Below are 23,746 nucleotides of genomic sequence, written 5' to 3' on the forward strand. Positions count from 1 at the left end.
GTGCAGTGTCACAACACCAAATATATCATACTAGTTGAGGGAAGGTTTATTAAGTTGAATGTGCATTCGACTGGAGTTGAGCAGGGGCGATTTTAGGATCTGGTCTTTAGGGGTGCCCAGCCCCCAGTGCTCACAGAGGCACATTATTTCTCACTAATTGAGGCAAACTAGTACATTTATAAATTTTGGAGTCGTATTAGCTTTTGCTTTGAGTAGTGTTTTCCCCTACAACATTCAATTTTGACCTCTTCATTTCAAAAGACTGTGTGGCTTGACAGGGATAACAGAGCCTGAGACAAATATTGAGGATGTCAACATTTATTTTGGGAGTAAAGAGTTAAAACAAAAACAAATGCTAGAAAATAAATAAAATGGTCACTAAAATAATGCATCCTTTAGCAAAAAAAAAAAGTGTTTTTGCACAATATAATATTTAAAAAATGTGCTGAGCCAGGGGGTGCCGAGCTATCTCACGGTGGTGCCTTGGCACCACTAAAAATACCCTAGCCTCGCCCCTGGAGTTGAGTAATTCTAATGACGAATGATATGACTAGAGGTGACCTACAAAGACAACACCACAAACTATAAAAATGATTTTAATTTCAGTTTTTTTTTAAATACACTCATGATACAAATATACTTACAATTACTCGATATTTTATACAACTAGTTATCAGGTGTGTAGAAAATAATTACATTGTTGAGGATGATAAGTTTACTATAATGACATGACTCCTTCCACCTTAAATGACCATAAAAGTCCTGCGTCTTTCAACACTTAAACATACATTATCAGTGCATCGCTTTGTTCCTCATTTTAGGAATAGACTGATGCAATATCATCGAAATCATCTGATTAAATATCACGTAAATAATTATTGATAGTAAGCCTAATTATTATTTTTGTAGCTCATGGCTTGTGTGCAAGTTGATGTAAATGTTCAATCAGTCTGCTTTAATTGCTATCATAAATCCGGTCAAAGTGTCCAGTGAAATTGCAGGAGGACAGTCAGGCGTGCGGGGCGCCACACAGCGTCACATCTAACTGGCAACCATCTGTTGGCCTTCAGTGCACTGACAAGATGTATGAGGTCAATGTTGGCCTCGGACAGCACTGTCAGACGGGTTGTAGGGTGAGATGGCACAGAACACACAGCCTGCCTCTTGGAAAGCTTGCCTCATCTCCACCTAGAGGGCAAAACCCAGACTGCATCAGACAGAGATAGACATAGCAACTGCAACACATCCCACCTCACTATTGACCATTCAGAGCACATTAATGACCAATGCTGCCAATAGTTGCCCACCAAGCAAGATTCAAATTAGTAAAGAAGGTGCTGGTATTTTGAATGACACTTTTAGATGCAACAATAGTCCGAAGAGTTGTGAGTGTATCAATTGATGGGTTTTGACATTCTCTTTGACTGTGCAGTCCGGTACGGGTCGGTTCAGAACGGTTTGCTTATTTCACTGTTTCCATTACCACGACAGCGTACCGGTCCCATGGAAGCCGTTAGCATTTTTGTAACCCTTCTGCTTGGGGTACCGAGCACACAGTACCGGTTCCAGGCTCTGCTCTCCGTTGTTGGTGACGGATCTCAAGTGATCTAAATATCTTCCGAAGGACTCCGAATTTTAACAAACTGCTATCGGTGAGTAGATGAACGTATTTTATGCCAGAAATAAGGTCCAGGTTTAAAAAAAAAAAAAAACGTCCCCTTTAACTTTGAAGAGTTAACTAAATGTTTTAAAGCCATAATGTGTAATATTTCACGTTGTCTATTAACAAATTTGAGTCTTATCATTCACAAGTATTACCTCAATCGTTATTAATTACCTCCATCACAAAAGTGCAGTGTTCTTATATTCTTTATATTCAGCATACGAATGTACATAAGAGTGTTACACCCCAATGAATGTCTCCATGTCGCTCCGCCATTTTAAAACTACGGGATTTGTAGAAACGGAAAATGCGAAGCTGATGACATGTCCTTCTACAAATCCCGTAGTTTTAAAATGGCGGAGCGACATGGAGACATTCATTGTCCGTGAAATATTACACATTATAGCTTTAAGGCATAAGAAATATTGTCTAATGCACGTTATATACTGTCGTGTTGTTCATACTTTTTATACTGCAACTTTAAATTAAATGACTTGCACATCCTGACATTTTTTCATACCATCTTTTTTCATCTGCCTGTCTTCAGCCATCTCCTCCTCAAAGTCCTGCACTTGGGTCCTTTCCCTCCTTTAGCTCCAGCTATGAATGCTGACACTGATAGGTTTTCCACAAAATCTTCTTCAGACTCAGTTGAAAATTCAAAATTCAAAATTCAAATAATTCTCAGTGCAATGCTTGACAAGTATCTCTTTTGTCTCATTTCAGAAGAGCCATTGTCTTGAGTCTAACTGGATCATAACATCATTATGACTACCATTTTTATTTTCTCATATACTTTTGATATAATTCATTTCAACGCAAGCATGAAGTGCAATAGAGCCGTAATTCTTAAAAGGTTGACTTTCGCAGTATTCCAACTACTTTGGTTTCACTGGTAAAAGAAAAAAAAGAATTTTGTACATGTGTACAGTTTTTTATGATATGATAAACTGACCATTCTCCATCCAGTTATAACCAGTTATAAACAGGAAGCTTAGAGACCATGACCTTAAATGGGCGCAGGTAGGAAATGCTTGACATACTTACCAGTCTCGCCTGGTCCAGACACAAACCCACAACTGCACCCCCACTGCCTGGTAACTTCACTGCAGAGCCGAACTGCAAGAACCGGCAGAAACTTTGATGAATTTTATACTTTACGAATGTACACATAGTAACGCACTCAAGTAGACACACATTGTTAGAGATGAAGAAAACACTGAACACTGATTAATACAATAAGATTTGCTCTGAGTTGTGCATAGCAGTGGAACCATTGAGAACCCACCTGCCTCGCCAGCTGAACCATCTTGAGATTTCCAGGACCCAGACAGTCATCTGTGTAGACAGTCCTAAGGAATATTTATATATATTAGCTGTGCTATAAGTGCAGTAGATTTACTCGGAGAATCCAGATTACTTCCTAAAAATTAGATATGTGACAAAACCCAAATATTTAATAGCTTCATCTGAGATGTAAAAAGAAGTAATAAAAAAAATAAAAAATAAAAAAAAATGTTGAAGGTAGTGAGGGTGAACTGGGAACCTCTGTTGGAGGCCCCTGTCCGCGAGGTCTTTGGGAGAATTTTTCTCACATACTGGGGGAGGTTGGGGACATGGAATCTGAATGGACCATGTTAAGGTTAAGAACCTCCATTGTGGATGCAGCTTCCAAGAATTGTGGCTTGAAGGTTGTCAATGCCTGTCATGGCTGTCCCGGGAGGACCTGCTGATGGACGCCAGTGGTGACGGAAGCTGTCAAAATGAAGAAGGAGGCTTCTCGGGCTCAGTTGTCCCAGGAGTCACCTGAAGCAGCTGACAGGTACCGAGTGGCTGGTGGTGGTTGAAGCTAAAACTCAGGTGTGGGAGGAATTCGGGGAAACTATGGAGACTTTCGGTTGGCCTCAAGGATGTTCTGGCAAACCTTTCGACTACACAGAAAAGGAAAGCAGGGATCTTCCCAGGTTGTGCTTGACCTGGGTGGAGAACTGCTGACATTAACTGAGGATATTGTCGGGCGGTGGAAGGAGCACTTTGAGGATCTCCTCAATCCGGCCAGCATGTCCTCTATTGAAGAGGCAGTGTCTGAGGACTTGGGGGAAAACCTTGGGGGAGCGCAAAGTGTCAGGGTGGGCGAGATTCGCCCTGAGATACTAAACACTCTGGAAATGGGGGGCTATCTTGGCTCACACGCCTCTTCAGTGTCGCATAGAGGTTTGGGTCAACACCTGTGGCGTGGCAGACCGGGATGGTGGTTCCCATTTTTAAGAAAGGGGACCAGAGAGAGTGTTCCAAGTACAGGGGGATCACACTAAGCCTCCCTGGGAAAGTTTACTCCAGGGTGTTGGAGAGGAGGCTCTGACCGATAGTCGAACTTTGGAAACAGGAGAAGCAGTGTGGGTTTCGCCCAGGTTGTGGAACAGTGAACCAGATCTCTAACCTTGCAGAGTTACTGAGGGCATCGTGGGAGTTTGACCAGCCAGTTTTCATGTGTTTTGACCTAGGGTGCTGAGAGAGTATGGGGTAACGGTTCTGTATCTGGTAACCCAAATCCGGTCTCTGTATAACCAAAGCAAGAGCTGTATCCGCATTCTTGGCACTAAGTTGAACTTGTTTACAGTGCGTGTTGGACTCCGCCAGTGCTGCCCCTTGTCACCGATCCTGTTTGTAATTTTCATGGACAGGATCCCAAGGCGTAGTCATGGAGAGGAGGGTGTGTGGTTTGGGAACCTCAGGGTTGCATCTCTGCTTTTTGTGGATGATGTGGTTCTGTTGGCTTCTTCAAGTCAAGACCTTCAGTGCGCACTGGAGAAAAAAGTGCTCTCTCTGGGTTGAGGACGAGTCCCCACCTCAGGCGGGGGAGTTTAAGTATCTGGGTATCTTGTTCACAAGTGATGGTAGGTTGGAGCGAGAGATGGACAGACGAATTGGGGCTTCGTCAGCAGTAATGAGGGCGCTGCTCTGGAGTGTTGTGGTAAAGAGGGAATTGAGCCGGAAGGCGAAGCTTTCAGTGTACTGGTCCATCTTTGTTCCTACCCTTACCTATGGTCACAAGATCTGGGTAGTTACCGAAAGAACAAGGTTGCAGATACAAGTGGCTGAAATGGAGGTCCCGGGGCAGCTCACTGGAGGGGTTATATTTCCCTTTTGGCCTGGGAACACCTTGGAATCCCTCAGGAGAGCTGGAGAGTGTCGCTGGGGAGAGGGATGTCTGGGTTTCTCTCCTGGACCTGTTGCCTCCACAACCCGACCTCTTATAAGTGGATGAAAATGGATGGATGGATAAAAAAAAAAATCTAAAATCTAAAAAGCCCTTACTGATGTTGTTTAACCAACATAATAGCTTATTACATTAGTTGAAATCTATTATTCTTTACCACTAAATTTCCAAGTGAAATAAAAACAAGCAACTTTGTTAACTCAAAAAAGTTTCGTTCATCATTAGTGATTTCCAGTGTTTATTGTTTCTTGATCTTGCCTTACAAAATAAGTCCCTCATTCTTCAAATATGTACCATCAAACTTCTCTCAAAACAATAATTACAGCCACTCTTCCACTTTATTCTCCTTTGTTCTCCTGTGTAAAGGGACCCACTGAGCCCTATTTTTTTCCTTATAAATCTTTGGTATTGTTACACACTGTGACTTTAAACGTAATTCATTTTGTAATCTTAAATTTGATTCCAACTTGTTTTGAGTGCAGAAATGTAACAATTTTAGGCCATCCTTTCATGGTCTCCCTCATTGGGTCAATGCCCTTTATTAGCCATTTTATTCTAAAATGTACTGGACCACAATGGCAGCAGTTTGCAGTAGCTCTAATCCTATTGTGTGTATTCTCCATTTGAGATAATTTTTTCCAAAAGATGGTGATTTTTGAGAGATTTTTCTGTGCTGGTTTGGAAGTTTTGGTGCTTGAGTGGACTCTCCTCATATTTCAGGAACTTTGCAATATCTGTTATGATGAGTAACCATGTCAGTGAAAGAGTTGTTTATAATCAGGAGCAGCTGATTGAATTTTTCAAATGCCAACTAATCCCAGAAAAAATATGGATCTCGAGCAAGCGCAAGATGGAGGAATCGGTGGAGGAAGTTCAACCCTCGTCCCCCCTTGAGACTGATGGGGAAGGTCAGAGTGCTAGCAAATAAAACAGACATGCTTGGAGGGCTCAGGAGGACACAACATGAATATCATGAATGCAGTTTTATGTGTTTTACAAAAACACATAAAACTGCATTTGCAATATTCTTTCTGTGTCTTCCTGAGTGCTCCAAGCTCGTCCATTTCATTTGCGAGTGATCTGACATTGCCAACCAGTATAGAGGGAAGACTTGGTTTAAAAGTCCTCTTCCTCTTCCACCATCTTATTCCTGCCTGACATTCACAACATTTTGTCTTCATATTGTTGAAGATTTCGGGGTCTCTTTTTCTGATTTAGCTGGCACTCGAAAAGCTCATTATCTACTCTTCTATTGGCATGGTTACTCATCATACCTGATGTTGAAAACCGTAAAAGATACAATTCACTCAAGCAGCACATCTTCCAAACCTGTGCAGAAAAATCTACCAAAAATCAATGTTTTCTGAAAAAAAATAAATACAAATCACTTACAAATATAACATATACACACTATGATTGGTGTTACTGCAACTTGCTGCCAACTTTGGTGCGGTGCATTCTACAAATGTATGGGGTTTTATTACTTTTATGAAAAAGAGTTAAAATTCTCTTACATTTCAAGGTGTTCCATATATCTATGGAAACTATGGAAACTTTACAATACTGTGTAATTAAACATACTGTTTACCTCCGGAGCTCAAAATTCTGGTCCATCATTTGGGCCAAACGGTTCCAGTCTCTGTCCTGGATAGCCACCCTGGGTGGAGAAATATTTTCCATCAGATCTACGTCTAATGTCTGAACTGATCAAATAAGGCAACAACAACAGAAAAAAAAAAAGCACATGTGCAAGTGCAGCTGCAGCAAATATACTTTTTGCATGTGGTGTTTCAAGGAGCAGGGCGCAGCTTTAATTCATGTCAGAGAGTTAGGTTCATCCCTACCTCGCCTGATCAGTGAGTTCAGCAAAAGACCTCATGGCCTCAATGACCATTGTTTCCCCTGTGGAAAACATGACAGCAGTTGAACAAACGAACCACTATAGTTGCATTTTTAAAAGTTTTTTTTTTTTCTAAACTGACAGAAAATTTAATTTGGAGCCAATAAAATAGCACAAGGATCTCCATCTAGGACGATATTAATGTGCTGGTAGATTATTCATAGGGGTAATGAAGAACTTTTTGCATGATAACCAAAATCAAAGATCTAGTTTTAGTAACATCAAAACTGAAACTGAATATAAAAGAAGTCAAGAGCACTGTGAGGCTGTCTTGAGCAATGTGCTAATATCAGTATGCTAACATTCTCAGTGCTAACATACTAATGTTTCATATATTTCTACCATGTTCATTGTCTTAATTTAGCACGTTAGCATGCTAATATTAACTGATTGGCCCTAAACACAGTAACAGACAAAAGGGATTTCACAACATAGAGGAATCATTGGTATTGTACTTTGGGCTCAGTGAAAAAGTGCTGTACTTAATTAATTTCTGCAAACACAAAGTAATTTATGGCCAATACAAAACTGTGACTTTTCACTTGCAGTAAAGTCAAAAGTGAGTGGGAACTGGACTGGCTGACAGACTGACAATGACATCAAAGGTGTGACTTGTGCCACCAATTCCTTTCAAATACAGTATGCATAATGTTTGGTTGGAAGGCCTACCACTGAGCCAGCGCTGTCGTATGTTGCTGTGGATGCGACCAGAGTCACTGGGGTCGCTCAGATAGGCCAGCCAGAACTGTGGAAGTTCAGTCATGTCCATAGAAACATAGTTCCCTGACAATGGACGACACACACATTTAGAACTTGCAAGGTCTGATCTGTCGAAGACTGATTGACAATAAGCCCAAACATACAGCCAAAACAAGGAGTCCTGTAACAGATGGTGTGGCTCTAAGGAGCCTTATAATAAACATCATGGAATCCTAGACGGACTCCATGAAGAGACAGAAGAGGAGGACATTGAAACAGCCTGAATCCACATAAGAACCGTTGATTGTTCTCCAAAATGCTTCAAACAACCTACCGGGAAAGTGCTTCAAAAAGTGTGCACAAAGAGGGGTCATTTCATAGCAAATCATGATGGTCACGTCAAATATGAGAATTTGTTTGACTTTGAAAGAAAGTAACTCATGAAATCTCCACTTTTACAAATCAGGAGCTTTTTATACATGATAATGGTTTTAATATCATCTCCGGATAGGGAGACCAGTACCGTAACCATGCTCTTCCATGAGCCTCTTGCTGAAGTCCATGTAGATTAAGCCTTCATAGACCTGCAAACACAAAGGAGCAAACGATTTCTCGTGTTGGCTGAAGGTTTGTGCAGCACAGACAAAAACTGGACCGTGCAGTGTGAAACATGTTACTGACCTGCACAACTCTGTCCTGCAGGCCCGCAGTAATGAACAGCTCATCAGTCTCCACATTGAGGATGAAGTTCGCTCGAATTGGTTTAGGGAGATCCTTTAGTATATGAATAAAGTATAGAGACCATGGTACTTATGAAAGAGTGACGGAAAATTCAAGCGCTGACTCTAATAGCTTCGAGAAGACAATACGAGATGTCCTATATCAAACACCCTTACGTTGTCCGTGATGTTGTAGAATTTCATAAGACACTTAAGAGTTGCTGAAACAATGGCACTGTGACAAAAAAAAAGGATTGAAAACAAGAAGATAATCAAATTCAAAATGTGAAAAACTAACCCTAAATAAGACTATGCAGAAAAAAAAACTAAATAAAACTCTGAGCTACTTACCTGCTTCCAGCGAGGCCCTTCATTTAAACAGAGAAATAATTGCATCAGGGGGTTACATGTGTTTCTATATTTTCACATTTCATACTGTATGTGGAGAAATTTTCTCTATATCTGGATGGATCCTCACCACTTGCCGAGGAATGTTGGTGTCATACTTCAGTGTGAAGTTTTGCTTTGTCAAAGCAATACTGCAGAAACAAATGCACAAATGTGTATCAGAGTGGAAGTAGAGTGATCCTAAAACTAAAAAGGAAAATGAGAAGGAAAAGAATTCTACTCTAACATGAGGCTTTTATTTAATATGCTGTAACAGTTGCTTTTTTACTTTTACTTTAGTAAAGCTTTTGAAAGCTGGCAATTCATTAATCTATTTTATCAGGAAAAGAGACCCAGGATAACAAATGCTCACGCAGCCTTTGTTGCAAAGCATTTCAATTTAACAGAAGGGGTATCAACTTAGAACAGTACTGACAATTATCGAGAAATTAAAAGAATGATATATTTGCACTGTGTTGATAATACACACATGATATTATTGTGGTTTAATTTTCAGCTGAAAACATACAACTGAGTTTGGGGTTTTTGTACGATTGTTTTGTTCTTTACTCTATTTTTATTTTAGGTTTAATTCAATAGCCAAAAAGGAAATGTAAATAAATGTGAATAATTAGTCTGACAGCAATACAATTGTTCTGGATGTGACAATATTATCCTGAATATTTCTGGCCACAAGAATATCCGATACGGTGATGGCCCTTATAGGAAGTAGAATAAAGAAAAGAAAAAAAAAACCTCATCCCTCCACAAGATGCCAGCTTCTGTGCTGCCCAAAAAAAAACTTGTCTGCCCTTGATTGATTTGCGTTAACACACATACTGGTCTCACCCTTGTTTGGAGCAGAACTGGTAGAACTTCTTACATGTAGCCTGCAGAAGTCGCAGCCCACCCAGATAACTGCAGTGAGGACAGAGATTTAAACATCCAGAATATGATCAACACTGTCCTGTGTTTTAGGTCATTATGACATTTACTCACCCCTCCTTCCTACTGATGCAGAACAGATCCTGCAGACTGCCAAACTCTGTGGGGTCATTCAGTGGGTGAGGGACTAAAACCTACAAAGTCACCAAAACTCACAATTTCAGCACAGTAAGTTCCTAATTAATATGTTGTAGCCAGTGAATGTGCAGGTATAACTGTGTTACCAAAGTCTGGCTCTCTACCAGAGTAACCTCTGCCCAAAAATTAGAGATGGTCATGGCGATGGTTTTCCCGTTGAAGCCATCTGAGGGATTTCCCATTAATCCAACCCTGTGGGTTAGAACAGATTTGGAAATCAGGCCTAAACGATGGAAAAAACTTGGGTTTTCACCACGAGGTCAGAGGGAGAAAAAGGCTCACATTTCTATTTAAAAACAGCAGAGTCAGCGCTTTCTCACCTGGCATAGGAGCGGCATGTGATTGGTTTAGCGGAGTTGTCTTGTTTCTTAGTGGAGTAGTGAGTGAGCCACTTGGTGTAGTCTGACAGGCCCTAACAGTATGAATTTAAAAGGCAAAATTTATTTATTTATTAACAAATAAGCTATTACGGGAAAAAAATGTTTCAGCACTATTCACATAAATCTATGGGCCCCAAATCCATCCATCCATCCATTTTCTATACCGCTGAATCCGTCGGTCGGGTCGTGGGGGGGCTGGAGCCTATCCCAGCGGTCAATGGGCGAGAGGAAGGGTACATCCTGGACAGGCCTGGGCCCCAAATATCAATGGTAATCTTTTTTTAAATGTTCAAAGGTCTTTAGTGCCATCAAGCTACCAGATAGTAATGAGTCATTTCATAAAACATTTTGAAATGATTTCTGGGTCATTCAGTCTCTTTAAGATTCTTTGGATTGTTAGACTCCCTATGGGTGATAGTGATTATAATTCAAAGCAGGACCAATTACAAGCACTAAGTTCAACTGAGGAAAGGATACAAACCACTTGTCCAATGAGCTGGAAGCCAGTAGGAAGCTTCATACCAAACACATCAAGTTGCTTCTCGTTGATCAGCCACTCCTGAGGATGATGCAGAGACAGGACACACAACTTCCCTTTATGTATGTCGCCATTGTAGCAATTGAAAATGGAAATAGATAAGCAGGGGGAAAAAGCCATGTTTAAGTCTTTTGTGTCTGTTTGATAAGTGGGCACACTAATTCAAAATCCAAGCACATTGATATATATGCCATCTGTGCTCATAGATGGAACATGTTTTGGTTTTTTTTGCTAATTTCCACAGAATGGTAAACTGTGTGCAGAAGGTAAGGATTCTCTGACCAATCAATATCCTGCAGTGTTTCCAGGTCACTGAATTGTATCAGCTTAGCTGAGTTAGTATTAAATGAAAGTATCAGTTATGATTTATTACCAGTGTTTGAAAATGAAAAGAAGAACAGAAGAAAAACAGAAGAATTGGGCCATTCTAGGGCTTGGGATAAAGAAGGGCCACTGGATATGATAGAAAAGAATAGCATTTACAATGTAATATTGTGTGCTGTACATATGCACAAACTTTTTCAAATTCATTAAGGTTTCCCATTATTACAGTAAATTGAAGATGTTAGTCTAGGACAATGGAAGGAGCTTTCCAGCAACAATCTTTCTTTCCCACGATCAAATTAGCAGGTAATTGGTTTGTATGCAAAACTGGATTTGACACAGAAATGTGGCCAAAGCTAATGGTGAGGTGAACTGAGTGAGCAGACATATATGGGTGTAATTAAGCCTTGAGTAATGCAACCTGAATAGAAGCTGATTCATTTTGCTGAGATAACAGGAACTTAAAAAAAAATGCTGTTTGTATGAACTGCCTGTTTAAGTGTTACTTACGAACCCAGAATTGTCCGAAGGTTCTGTCTGAGACTTCAGGCTGCCGGTTGAGAAAGTCTGACATGTAGGACAGCGTATCTTTCTGGATGCAGTAAAACACCACGCTCGCCAGCCGCGACGCTGTCAGCCCTTCCAGCGGTTTCTCCAAGAAGCGAGTTATCCTGATACAGACAGCTAAACCAGATTAAGACCACATCTGCAACACGGTACTGTGTATCAGCGAGCATCAGGTACAAGCTGGAATATTTGAGCTGTGACAAGATCTCACACGGCAGAACCAGCCTCACCTGTGGGTCTCAGGGCAGACCTCCACAATCCCCCTGGAGCTGCTTTTTTCACTTTCCTCCAGCTCATAGTATATGACCAGCTCTCCAGGCTGCAACACACACACACATTCAATTCAATTCAATTCAGTTTTATTTATATAGCGCCAAATACAACAAATGTAATCTCAAGGCATTTAAATAATAAAGTCCAATTCAAGCCAATTGGAATTCAATTCATTGTAATCATAATTATTTTCAAAATAGTCCAATTCATTCATATAGAGCCAATTCAAAAACTATTTCCTAGCTAAGGAAACCAACAGATTGCACTGAAACTTTTTTTTTTTCCGGTCCAATCTCCCGGCCTGAGCGTGCCTGAGGCGACTGTGGAGAGAAACGACTCCCTTTTAACAGGAAGAAACCTCTGGCAGAACCAGACTCAGGAAGGGTGGCCATCCACCTCGACCAGCTGGGGTTTGAGAAGACAGAAAAGAGGGGACAACAAACACTTTAACACCATTCAAAGGATATCTGTTGGAACAGGGAAACACAAGTTAATGACCACAATAATGTCACATGTACATAATATCATTTGAGAAATTAAACAGGGGAAAAAGAGAGTAAAGTGAGGAAAGGTGTGACAGATGAGGCCCCCCAGCAGTCTAGGCCTATAGCAGCTTAACTATGGGATGTTTCAGGATCACCTGAGCCATCCCTAACTATAAGCTTTATCAAAAAGGAAAGTTTTAAGCCTGGTCCACATAAGGATGGACTTGTGCAGTCCACTTATCAATATCACAAAAAAATGACCAAAACTGGCAAACAGACAAAAATGCATCTTTGAGTTCATCTTCTCTACACCTTAAATACCTCCCTTGTGTCATTTACCGACAAAATGAAACTAAAACTAATAAGTATGCTTTTGCATTTTCTATTACAGTTTTCTGTGTTTTTAATCTAACAGGTCTAAATAGTTAGATGTAACTCCATGTATGTGATTACATGTTATTTTGAAAAACAGTATGCTGAGTTGAACTTATGCAGGACAATAACATATTTTCCAGTTTGACCACTTAGTGACAGTACGACCTCAGAGTGCTGTCTCCATTTGACTCATGCTGAAATGGAACATACCATTTCTGTCAGCAGTAACATGACAGAGCGACAGCTTGTTACTGGTTTAGTTTGGGCTTTCTCTTTAATAATGGAAAGCTTTGAATACAACAGCTGTACAATTGAAGATGTCCCTTAACTTTTTGTGTCATTGTTTACACTGGACCAATTTAAAGCAGAACCATAGCATGAAAATGAAAATACTGGACACCCTTCATTCAGTTGCTGTGGCCACGACATCCAAAAGCCGATGGAGGCTCAGAGAGTCTGTAGCTGTTTTCACACTGAGAACCGCTACCATCGCGGGTCCAAATTGCCACTTCATCCCGCGTCGAGTAATGTGAAAGCTTGGTGTATTAGCCAATGTAGCCAAAAGATCCTACAGTGAGAAGCTAAAAAATAATTTAGCTTCAAATGATCCTGCATCAGTTTGGAAAGGTCTGCAACAGTTCACCAACTACAAGAAACCATCCCCCCACCCTGATGATAATCCCAGACTGGCTGATGACCTGAACGACTTTTACTGTAGGTTTGAAAAGCACCCACTATCACACCCATCACGTACAATGGGTTTCCCCTCAACACCCAACCCCCTCCCCCCACCTGCATTGACGATTTGTGAGAGGGATGTGCGCAGTCTCTTTCAGAAACAAAAAATAAAGAAGGCTCCAGGACCTGATGGCGTATCACCCTCTTGTCTGCGCGTCTGTGCTGAACAGCTGGCGCCAATCTTCACGCAGATCTTCAACTGGTCCCTGAAACTATGTGAAGTGCCCTCTTGCTTCAAAAGCTCCACCATCATCCCAGTCCCCAAAAAATCTTCCATCTCAGGTTTGAATGACTACAGGCCTGTCGCCCTGACATCTGTGGTCATGAAATCCTTTGAAAGACTGATGCTGTCCCATCTGAAGGACATAACAGGACCCATGCTGGACCCTCTGCAGTTTGCCAACAGGGCAAACAGGTCGGCGGATGATGCCGTCAACATGGGACTGCAATTCATCCTGCAACATCTTGACTCCCAAGGGACGTACGCCAGGATCCTGTTTGTGGACTTCAGCTCGGCGTTCAACACCATCATGCCTGAACTCCTACACCAGAAGCTCACTCAGTTATCAGTGCCTGCCTCTACCTGTCAGTGGATCATCAGCTTCCTGTCAGACAGGCAGCAGCATGTCAGACTGGGGAGTACCTCATCAAAGACCCGGTCTATCAGTAAAGGCGCCCCACAGGGGTGTGTCCTCTCCCCACTGCTCTTCTCCCTCCACACAAATGACTGCACCTCAAAGAGCCCATCTGTAAAACTCCTGAAGTTTGCGGATGACACCACTGTCATTGGTCTGATCCAGGATGGGGATGAGTCTGACTACAGACAGGAGGTGGAGCAGCTGGTCCAGTGGTGCAGTCAGAACCATCTGGAGCTTAACCCCAAGAAGACTGTGGAGATGAAAATGGACTTTAGGAGAAGCCCCCCCCAACTCGCCCCACTCACCATTCAGAACGAAACAGTGTCCAATGTGGATTCCTTTAGGTTCCTGGGATCAACCATCTCACAGGACCTAAAATGGTCTCCCCACATTGTCACTATCCAGAAAAAGGCCCAGCAGAGGTTATACTTCCTGAGACAGCTAAGGAAGTTTAATCTGCCTAAGGAGCTGCTGACCACTTTCTACTCGGCGATCATCCAGTCTGTCATCTGCACCTCCATCACTGTCTGGTTTGGGTCAGCCACCAAACGTGACAGGGCCAAACTGCAACGGACAATTAGGGCTGCAGAGAGGATTATTGGAACTGACCTCCCTTCCATACAGGACCTGTACCGGTCCAGGGCCAGGAAAAGGGCAGTAAAAATCTCTGCAGACCCCTCACATCCTGGACACAAACTGTTCAATCTCCTCCCCTCTGGCAGACGATACAGGGCACTGCTTGCCAAAACCAGACGACACAAAGACAGCTTCTTCCCCCAAGCAGTCACTCTGTTGAACACCCAGGAATAGCATTCCCACCCATAGTTTCTATTTATTCATATTTATAATCAATTCAACTCTTACTGTTCTGCATTTCTAATTTTTATTATTTCATGTTATTGTTGAGTGTTGTACTTTGTGAGTGAAGTTACCGGAGTCAAATTCCTTGTTTGTTTAGTCAAACCTGGCCAATAAAGCTGATTCTGATTCTGATTCTGATTCTGATTAGGTGATCCGTGCCGCCTGAAGCCGAGTTCCGGGGGCGTTGCCTAGTGGCAGAGCGTCACACAAAACACATAAAATGCTGGGCGTGTACAATGACGTAGGCACAAGCCATGCGTCGGAGGTAGGCCGAAATACACCTGTCTGCATCAAATTTTTCAAACCAACGATGGCGGGACACCTTGAGGACTTTTTTGTTGCTGGCTGTTTGTTCGGTCACGCAATTGTATATGCAGTTCATGGAGATGTTATTTTACGGGGTGTGGATGGTCACAACGTGGGATGCCGCCGAAGAACATATGCGGAGAATACAAGAGCACTATAATGTCCAAGTTGAGGAAATCTATCGACAATTTGAAGCAGAAGAACGCGAACAGCGTCGACGCAATCGAACACACATGTGTCTGCAAGAAGAGTGTGGAAGATGGCAAGACCACAAGGGTTGGTGTTTTGGTCCAATGCTCTGAACAGTTTTGACGATGACGAGTGGAGAAAGCATTTTCAGATGTCGCGGCAAACCTTCGACTTTGTTGTGGAACTTGTTGAGCCACATGTGAGGCGCAAGGTAACAAACTTTCGACAACCACTGGGACCACGTCTCAAACTTGCAATCCCGCGTCAATTGCTTTCACATCAAATTCGGCTCGGCAAAAAGACTAGGGTCCGACATGGGACGAATGGCGAATCGAGTTGACACCCCAGCCCGGATCGTCAGTGTGAAAGGAACAGCGGACACACTAAATTCGCGAATTAAACGCAGGTTCTTCCTCAGTGTGAAAGGAGCTTGTGGTTTGTCCTGAAACAGACCCACTTCAGCTGAAACACCTCCGCTAATCAAACGACACAAAGCAGTGCAGTTTGGAGAATCTCACCTTCGACCTGAAGAATCGAATAACCTGAGCTATGTCAAAGTTCTGGTCTGCACACAGCATGTCTCCTGCAATCTGCTTACACAATAAAGAAATGTTGATTATACAACATGCAGCAGTGTGAATGATCAAATGTTATTAAATGCAATAAAGATCGCTCGTACCACCATGATGTCATCCTTCAGCTTACGGCTTTGTATGGCAAGTTGGAGGTCGGCCACGGCCCCAAGCTGGTCGTCCAACGTTGTGCTGCCATCATTCACTACATTCTCCACCGGGAAGTCGTTTGCTGTGGCCCAGCGCTCATAGTACTTATACCTGAGAAAAGGAGAATTAAAGCAGCTTTAGCGTCCAACTGTGTCAAAATGTGCAGGTCAACAGCAGCTGGGTAATGCAACTTACTTGTCTGCATTAGTAACCAGATACACCTCAGTGAAGAGCTGTCGCCTGGAGAGAAATCAGAGATGTCAAGAAAAAAAATCAACCGGTCAGAGATCAGCAGATATTAGACATGTTATCCACCTTACATGTTGACAGTTTCCCACCAAAAGTCCAGGATCTTCTTTCCCCCTGTGCCAGGAAGCAAGGCCTTTGGTACTCCAGTCAAGTGGCTGTACAAGCCTGTGTCATCATGCTGTGCAAAAAATATTTTTTTATTTATTTTTTTTGTTACTGCAAAACATAACAATACAGGACATGGCAACAAAGGTTACAGAACACTGAGACAATGACCCAACAAACATGGAAAATAAAGTTATGTGCGTAGGTTAGGGATGCCACGATACCAGACATTTAGTAGTCGATACCAATACCAGTGAAACTCCACGATTCTCGATGCCCAATTCGATACCACGGTGAAAAACAAAAACAAAACAATAAATTCCATGTACTTCAACATACTCATTTATTAAAAACATTGGAACATTACAAAAAAACAAAAGTGGCATGTCGCCTTCAAGTAATGAATAAAAATAAACCACTATTAACATTTGACCCATTTGAATTGGGATCAGGCAATATCAGAACCATGACAGTGGGATAGTCTATGACCAGGGGCGGTCCTAGAGGCGGGCCGACCGGGCAGGTGCCCAGGGCGGCATCGTGGGGGGGTAAAAAAATAAAAATAAAAATAAAAAAACGGTCCAAAAAAAACAAAAATAAAAACATAGCACCTGATTGTATTTTAACTGCATTAAACCCTTAGCATTCCTGGTGATTTGCCTGAAGGAACGCCTGAAAACTGCACTTTTTCTTAAACGATCACTGTAGATTTTTCTACCTTCGCCTAGATTTAAAAAAAAAAAAAAAAAGTACCATGAAACAGGCTTGTAATAGCTAAAATTCCTTAAAGATGGACTCAAACAGTGCCAACAGGTCCTAGAAATGTTTTTATTCCATATTTAATATCTGTATATCAAAATATGAGATTATACACCCTTTTCTGTATGGATATGTCTACGTGACTTTGTACAGGGCCATTTGGAAAATGATAAAAATAATATTAAAAGTAATAAAAAAATAATTATGGGGAGGTTGGGGGTGCCAGCACTAGTTTCGCCCGGGGAGTAAATCCGTGTTGGACCGCCACTGTCTATGACTTAGTCATTTAAAAAAATATCTGCTTAGTGACTATCGCGCATGTGCACTGTAGCTTTAGCTTAGGTGATCTGTGCACGTCTTTCGAACACAACTTTAGCCTTTGCAATGTAAGCAGATACATTATTTGATCTATTTCAAACCGGATAACTCATGTTGTCACAGAGAAACAAGGAATACTTTCGGAAAGGATACGTTCTGCTGTTTATTTTGATATACAGCACATTGTCTAGTGACGGGGACTTTACAACTTATTCAGCTGTACTTTGCAAAGACAAACAATGCACTTTATGTTGGCGTCTCCCAGTCTTCTCTCAGTCGCCTTCAGCTTGTGCAGAACGCTGCTGCCCGTCTTTTAACCAACAGACGTGTGCACATCACTCCTGTTCTTAACTCCCTCCATTGGCTTCCTGTCCTTTATAGAATTGATTTTAAACTTTTAATGTTTGTTTTTAAAGCTCTTAACAGCCTCGCCCCCTCATATTTATCTGAGCTTTTAACAGTCCGCAATCCTGGTAGAGCTCTAAGGTCAACAAATCAGTTTTTGCTGGAAGTGCCCAGGTCAGAATACAAACCCTGGGGTGACCGAGCCTTTTCCCAAAGCTGCCCCCAGGCTCTGGAATAAGCTCCCGATCCAGCTGCGTCTTATTTCTGACCTGGGCCAAAATCTAGGCTAAAAACCTACTTATTTAGGATGGCTTTTAATACCCAGTAGTATGATGACACTTTTATCTTATTTGATTTTGTTGTATTTTATTGCTTTCACCGTTTTTTTATTGTTTTTACTTATTCTTCTCTTTATTTATTACCTGCTGTAAAGCACTTTGGTACATCGTAAGGATTGTCTGTAAAGGGCTGTATAAATAAAATACATTTACATTTACATAACTTTGTTCTATTTGTTTGTTGTCTTCATAACGTGATTATTTCGGTATGTACAGATACTCTTTGCAAAGCTCTGTTTCCGCTGTTTCTTGTGATGTGCGTTTCATATCTATGCGATGGGGAGTTCGTTCAACGGAGAACAATGGGTGTGAATTTGCCCGCAGAGTGAACTTTAACTTAACTTGAAACTCACTCACCCTGAATTCTGTGAATAAATCTGGATGTCTGTCTTTGAGCTGCTTCGCTAAATTGGAAGTGTTTCCTCCTTTCGTCTGAAAAGCTCTTTGGCACTGTTTGCATATAGGTTTTTGCGAATCTATTACTAATCTTTGATCATCCGCCTCAAACGCAAAGTACTTCCAGACACGACTCTTACTATTTTTCTTTTCGACGAGTCGAGGCGGAGCTGTCGCTGCAGCTGCCATCTTCCGTGTTCCTTTGGCATTTAACGGCACACTAGAACACTTGTAGGTGTTTGGAGTTATTCCAATGGAGAGGTTAAGTGCAAAATTAAGTGGTAACACTGAAAACTTCAAAGCTTTGTGGCGACCCCTGATGGACTACCTGCTTGGTGATCTACGCTCTGACCTTCTTAAAGGAGAGCTTACTTTCAACTGGAAATAGTGCCTGTCAGTTTTATGTATTTACCACACCAACTCTGTGTAGTGTTTGTTCTGTGTTTGAAAAAATAAAATAATAAAGTCTTATATACAAAAAATAAAAATTGTGGCATCAACTTGGTACCGAAGCATCGGTTCTCGTGACATCCCTAGCGTAGGTGTAACAAGTTATGTGGTGTGATGAGTGCAGTTCATTCAGTGGGTAACATACCATCTTTCTGATAGAGTAAAAATAATAGAATAGAATAGAATACTGTCAATAACAATAATAGTGATAATAACCACTACTTACCAATAGTAAGTTACCAATACATCACTATATTTAATAATCTAATTGTGAAATAGTGGTCATCGTCATCATCATCAACATTCACCACCATCAACAATATTGATGATATTAACCAAAAAACATCCACCCTGCTTCCATATTCGAACAAATCAGAACCAGGGTTCTGAAAGGCCTAAACATCATGGAAACACCAACAGAGAAAGTGAAGCTGTCAAACATTCTGCAGATTGATATCATGGCTGTAATACACTGTCAATGTTTTCCTCATATCCAGTGAATCCTTTTTGAAAATTCGTCATAATGATCTAATCCACAAATTGTCAGTTATTGCATATATTAGCTCATTAATGCTCACCATGTGGACAGTGAGGAGTCTCAACACGCCATCTAGCGGTGTACGCAGTCATGTCAACTCCATGACAGCAACTGGCCCCGTCAGGTTGACTTTCTTTAGGTGTAAGGACACTTACTAAAGAAAATGCTTCAATATTTAAGTATACACAAGAGGATTTTTTTTTTTCATTTTAACAAAACTTAAAACTTTAAATTAATTAAATAGTTCAATACCGCCACCACAATGCTCCGTTAGAGGGTCGGTGCAAATCAACATAGGCTAGCAACAATGAGACTCGTTCTACAATGTATACTAAATTATTCTCCAGTCAGATGTAAGCCGAATGTCCCACTGCGTTGTTAAGTTTTTGTAAATACCACAAGTCACGATGACAGACATGAGAAAAAGCCGAGAGCTTACGAAGAGATCCGCTGTCAGATTCTTCAAGTCAGTTCGGTGCGCAGGGACCGCTTTGCAACGGCTGTGAACTTTGCACTGCTGGAAGTTATGCAGCAGCGAATAACAAATTTACCTTAATTTGTGTCTCTAAGACAGTGCCGTGACCGGCTACAAGCAGTATAAGAATCATGGATGAACTTTCTTGGTCCTGGTGTCGACTTGAAACGTAAACTGTGCACGTCTTCTGCTGAGGTCTGTCTCCCCGTCGGTACACACAGCTCCCCCTGCGCAGCTCCGCCGCTTCCACAGGGCACAGGAAGCGCGCTCCCGCTGAAATCTCGTTCCCGACGTACTGCGCACGGACCGCTGCATGAAGGCCCAAGCTTTGTTTCAACTGCCTTTTATCTTTTTCTTTTAAGAGGGTGAAAGCAGTTCAAAACTTTGCGCAAAAACGGAGTTTAAGACAAAATTAAAGATAATAAAACTGGGACATTCAGACCGGGACCTCTGACCTCACTCATCGGACTGGCATATCACAATGTTTATTTTATCTTCTATGGACTGGCAGTAACGTTTGGTTTTGTTTTTTGTTTTTCTGTGTGTGTGTGTGTGTGTGTGTGTGTGTGTGTGTGTGTGTGTGTATGTGTGTGTGTGTGTGTTGCCTTGTCTATCTGTTTGCTGTGTTTAAATTTTGAAAAATTTGAAAATAAAATGCTTTAAAAAAAAATTTAAAGATAATACCTTAAAACATGTGAAAATATTATTTTACTCTAAAATTCAAGGTTTTGATCTTAAAATTCTAATTCTTACAACATATGAGGAACGAGAAAAGTGGCATTAATAGTAATAAGTCTATGACATGTTTAGCAAAATGTGTTCAACGTGAAAACTCCATTATAAAAGTATTGTGTACATTGTATTACGTGTCACTGCTAAAGACAGCAGTTTGTTAAGAATGTAAAATGAAGAAACTCCGTTTTTGCGCAAAGTTTTTAAACTGCCTTTAAAAAAAAAAGAATAAATATTTAAAACGCAGTAGAAATCAAGTTTGGGCCTTCACACTTTCCGGAGTTAACGCCGTGGTACGAGCGCAGTATGTCGGGGACGAGATTTCAGCGAGAGCGCGCTTCTTTGGCCGTTTGGACCGTTTTAGACCTTTAAAGTTTATAATGACATCTTTGTAATGTCTATGGTGTGGACGCTGCGGGGTTGGGGGTTGGGGGGGGGGGGGGGGGGGTATCCCGGCGGGTAAACAGACCTCGATGCACCGTTTGAAAAATGTCTCTGACATTAACTAACCACCATTCTCAACAAATAGATAGACTTCCGGTAACATCTTTCAAAATAGAGGCACAGTTTATGCTCTACGACGTAATTATTACAACTGTGGCCAAAAGAAGTGCATTTTGTAGCGAAATCAGACATGGCAATTACGTGATGGACATGTCTTTATGCGCTTGGTCTGTCTGATGACTTTGTGTAGCCATGTCTTTGGAAATTAGACTATAATGAATATGATTTATTGGTGGGTTTTCAATAAAGATCCTCGTGACTGCATTGTTTTTTATCTGATTTGGGCCCTTCATAGTATTTGCTTCTCAGGTTTGGATGTGTTTTGCAGTTTTTAATCAGTTTTCACAGACCAAAAATTGATTGAAGGCCAAATACAGTTACTCAAAGGTGATTTCTGCCTAAATACGACTTTCTCATTCCTGAGTTTCATAATATAAAGAATTGAGGTCACGGGACATCTTGAAATTCTTTTAAAGGACCATTACAACATAAAATGGGCTTTTTCACCCGCCAAGAATTGATTGAAGGCCAAATACAGTTACTTAAAGGTTATTTCTGCCTAAATATGACTTGATCTCATTCATAACCTTCATAATATAAACACTAGAGCTCGCTGGACAGCTTGAAATTCTTTAAAAGGACCATTACAATGCAAAATGGACTTTTTCACTCGCCAAAAATTGATTCCTGACATTAATTTGATACTAAAAAGGGTTTACGACCCATTAGTAAAATCATGTAATTATAACCTTACATGTTATATCTACAACAGCCAACCTGTTCCTTCCATACTGACAGAAGCAGTCCCCACATCACTACTGGCCCCTGGCTCTGCTTCTAACATTAAATCACATTTTAAAAATTTTAAAACGTCACAATTCTCAGCACAAATTTCCCCTAAAGTCTTCTGATCAATTCAGGTCAGTTTCATTGATTAGGTGCTGAATCATCTAGCATCTCAGGGAACTTTTCATAGGGCAGGTCTACACCATACTTTTCATTATATTAATTCTAATAATATTCACTCAATGAGTAATCCTACCTGCCCACTCTGGACTTGTGGGCTCATGGCTGGTGCTTGGTGCTGCATCTTGCTTCTGACTCTGAGGGGCTACAAGACAATGTTTCCCAGTTATGTGGCATCACATCATATTATTATTTAAATTATATAATGTGACGTTATATGCGGTGGTGGCTCAGGTGGTAGAGGAGCCGTTCGGCAACCCAAAGGTTGCCGGTTCGAGCCCTGCTCTACCTGACCCCATCGATGTGTCCTTGAGCAAGATACTTAACCCCAAATTGCTCCTGGTGGCAGGGTGGTACCCACTGCCACCGGTGTGTGAATGTGAGTGTGAATGGGTAAAATGTGAGGCATACAATGTAAAGCGCTTTGAGTGCTCGAAGGAGTGGAAAGGCGCTATATAAATGCAGTCCATTTACCATTTACAACGCCACACAATTCATTGACTTGATAATTCATTAACTTGAACGGTGGTTTGCAGGCAAAGTTCAACATAATGCCCTACCTGTTTCATCGTCCTCATTTGACATTACAAACCGCGATTTAGTTAAAAAGTTGCCACTATCTATCCGAATGTCAGTAAAACATGTGAGCGCTGTCATATAGCAAAGGCCGACTTGGCCCATATGTTCTGGTCCTGTAATAAACTATATAATTTTTGGAATACGATATTTCAAACTAAAGCTATATTTGGAGTCCCAGGGGAGGGTATACCAACGAGAAATAAAATAAAAAATGTGCTTGCTTTTTCAACTCTCCTTGCCCGGAGAAGAATCCTACTTGAGTGGAAATCAGCTCATCCACCCAAAGCCTCCTCCTGGTTGAAAGACCTGATTCTATTCCTTAAGTTAGAAAAGATAAAATATTGCATTGGAGATCGACCCAAAAATTCCATGAAACTTGGGCCCCACTTTTATCTTATTTTGAGAAGCTTGAAGCCCTCCCACATGACTGAAAAGTAAACGGGAATGAAGACTCAGAGACCCCAGAAGACCTGTGTAGTGACAATTAAAGAAAGCAAATAGCCTACTGGTACTGTCCTGAATATCCACTTTTTCTTTATTCTATTTCTTATTTTGTATCATTAGTCTTTTTTATTATTTTAATCTTGTATATTTTCATGTCTGTAACTTTTTTCTAGTGTAACATTTCACTCACTATATTTATTTTTATTATTCAGCTTTTTTTTTTGTATAGGCAGCATCGTGGGGTAGGGGGAAGAAAATAAGAAATATATGTATGTTGAATAACTTTGATCAATGATTATTCTCTCAAATAAAAAAAAGTTTAAAAAAAGGGAGAACACCGGCCCACCGGGAATTGTCCAGGTTCTCCCCTCCCGATTAGCCACTCCGGGCCCAGGCCAGACACAAAGATAAATACAAAGTAAATCATATTACATATCTTTACCAATTACCAATTTCAATAAACACAACTGAAAGCACCATA

At 41.1% G+C, this 23,746-nt stretch overlaps 1 protein-coding gene across 4 annotated transcripts; it reads right to left on the reverse strand.

The window, feature by feature from the left end:
* Positions 1-583: 583 nt before the first annotated feature.
* On the reverse strand, positions 584-20,284 carry gkup (glucuronokinase with putative uridyl pyrophosphorylase). Of its 4 annotated transcripts, XM_075474142.1 has the most exons (24): positions 20,117-20,284; positions 19,606-19,719; positions 16,388-16,494; positions 16,263-16,307; positions 16,025-16,178; positions 15,864-15,935; positions 11,711-11,799; positions 11,428-11,584; positions 10,533-10,610; positions 9,992-10,083; positions 9,758-9,863; positions 9,588-9,667; positions 9,438-9,506; positions 8,680-8,740; positions 8,553-8,569; positions 8,379-8,436; positions 8,164-8,256; positions 8,006-8,066; positions 7,453-7,566; positions 6,728-6,785; positions 6,472-6,540; positions 2,952-3,015; positions 2,711-2,782; positions 584-1,188 (listed from the first exon to the last, which is right to left on the reverse strand). In XM_075474142.1, the coding sequence occupies exons 2-24, from the start codon at positions 19,606-19,608 to the stop codon at positions 1,093-1,095; spliced, it is 1,815 nt and encodes a 604-aa protein (XP_075330257.1). In that variant the 5' UTR covers positions 19,609-19,719; positions 20,117-20,284; the 3' UTR covers positions 584-1,092. The 4 variants fall into 4 exon arrangements, with proteins under 4 accessions (XP_075330257.1, XP_075330256.1, XP_075330258.1 ...); XM_075474141.1 differs by lacking the exon at positions 19,606-19,719; XM_075474143.1 differs by lacking the exons at positions 19,606-19,719; positions 20,117-20,284 and adding an exon at positions 20,005-20,102.
* Positions 20,285-23,746: the final 3,462 nt, after the last annotated feature.

The sequence above is a fragment of the Odontesthes bonariensis genome, chromosome 9 (assembly GCF_027942865.1).
Source record: "Odontesthes bonariensis isolate fOdoBon6 chromosome 9, fOdoBon6.hap1, whole genome shotgun sequence".
Lineage (NCBI taxonomy): Eukaryota > Metazoa > Chordata > Actinopteri > Atheriniformes > Atherinopsidae > Odontesthes > Odontesthes bonariensis.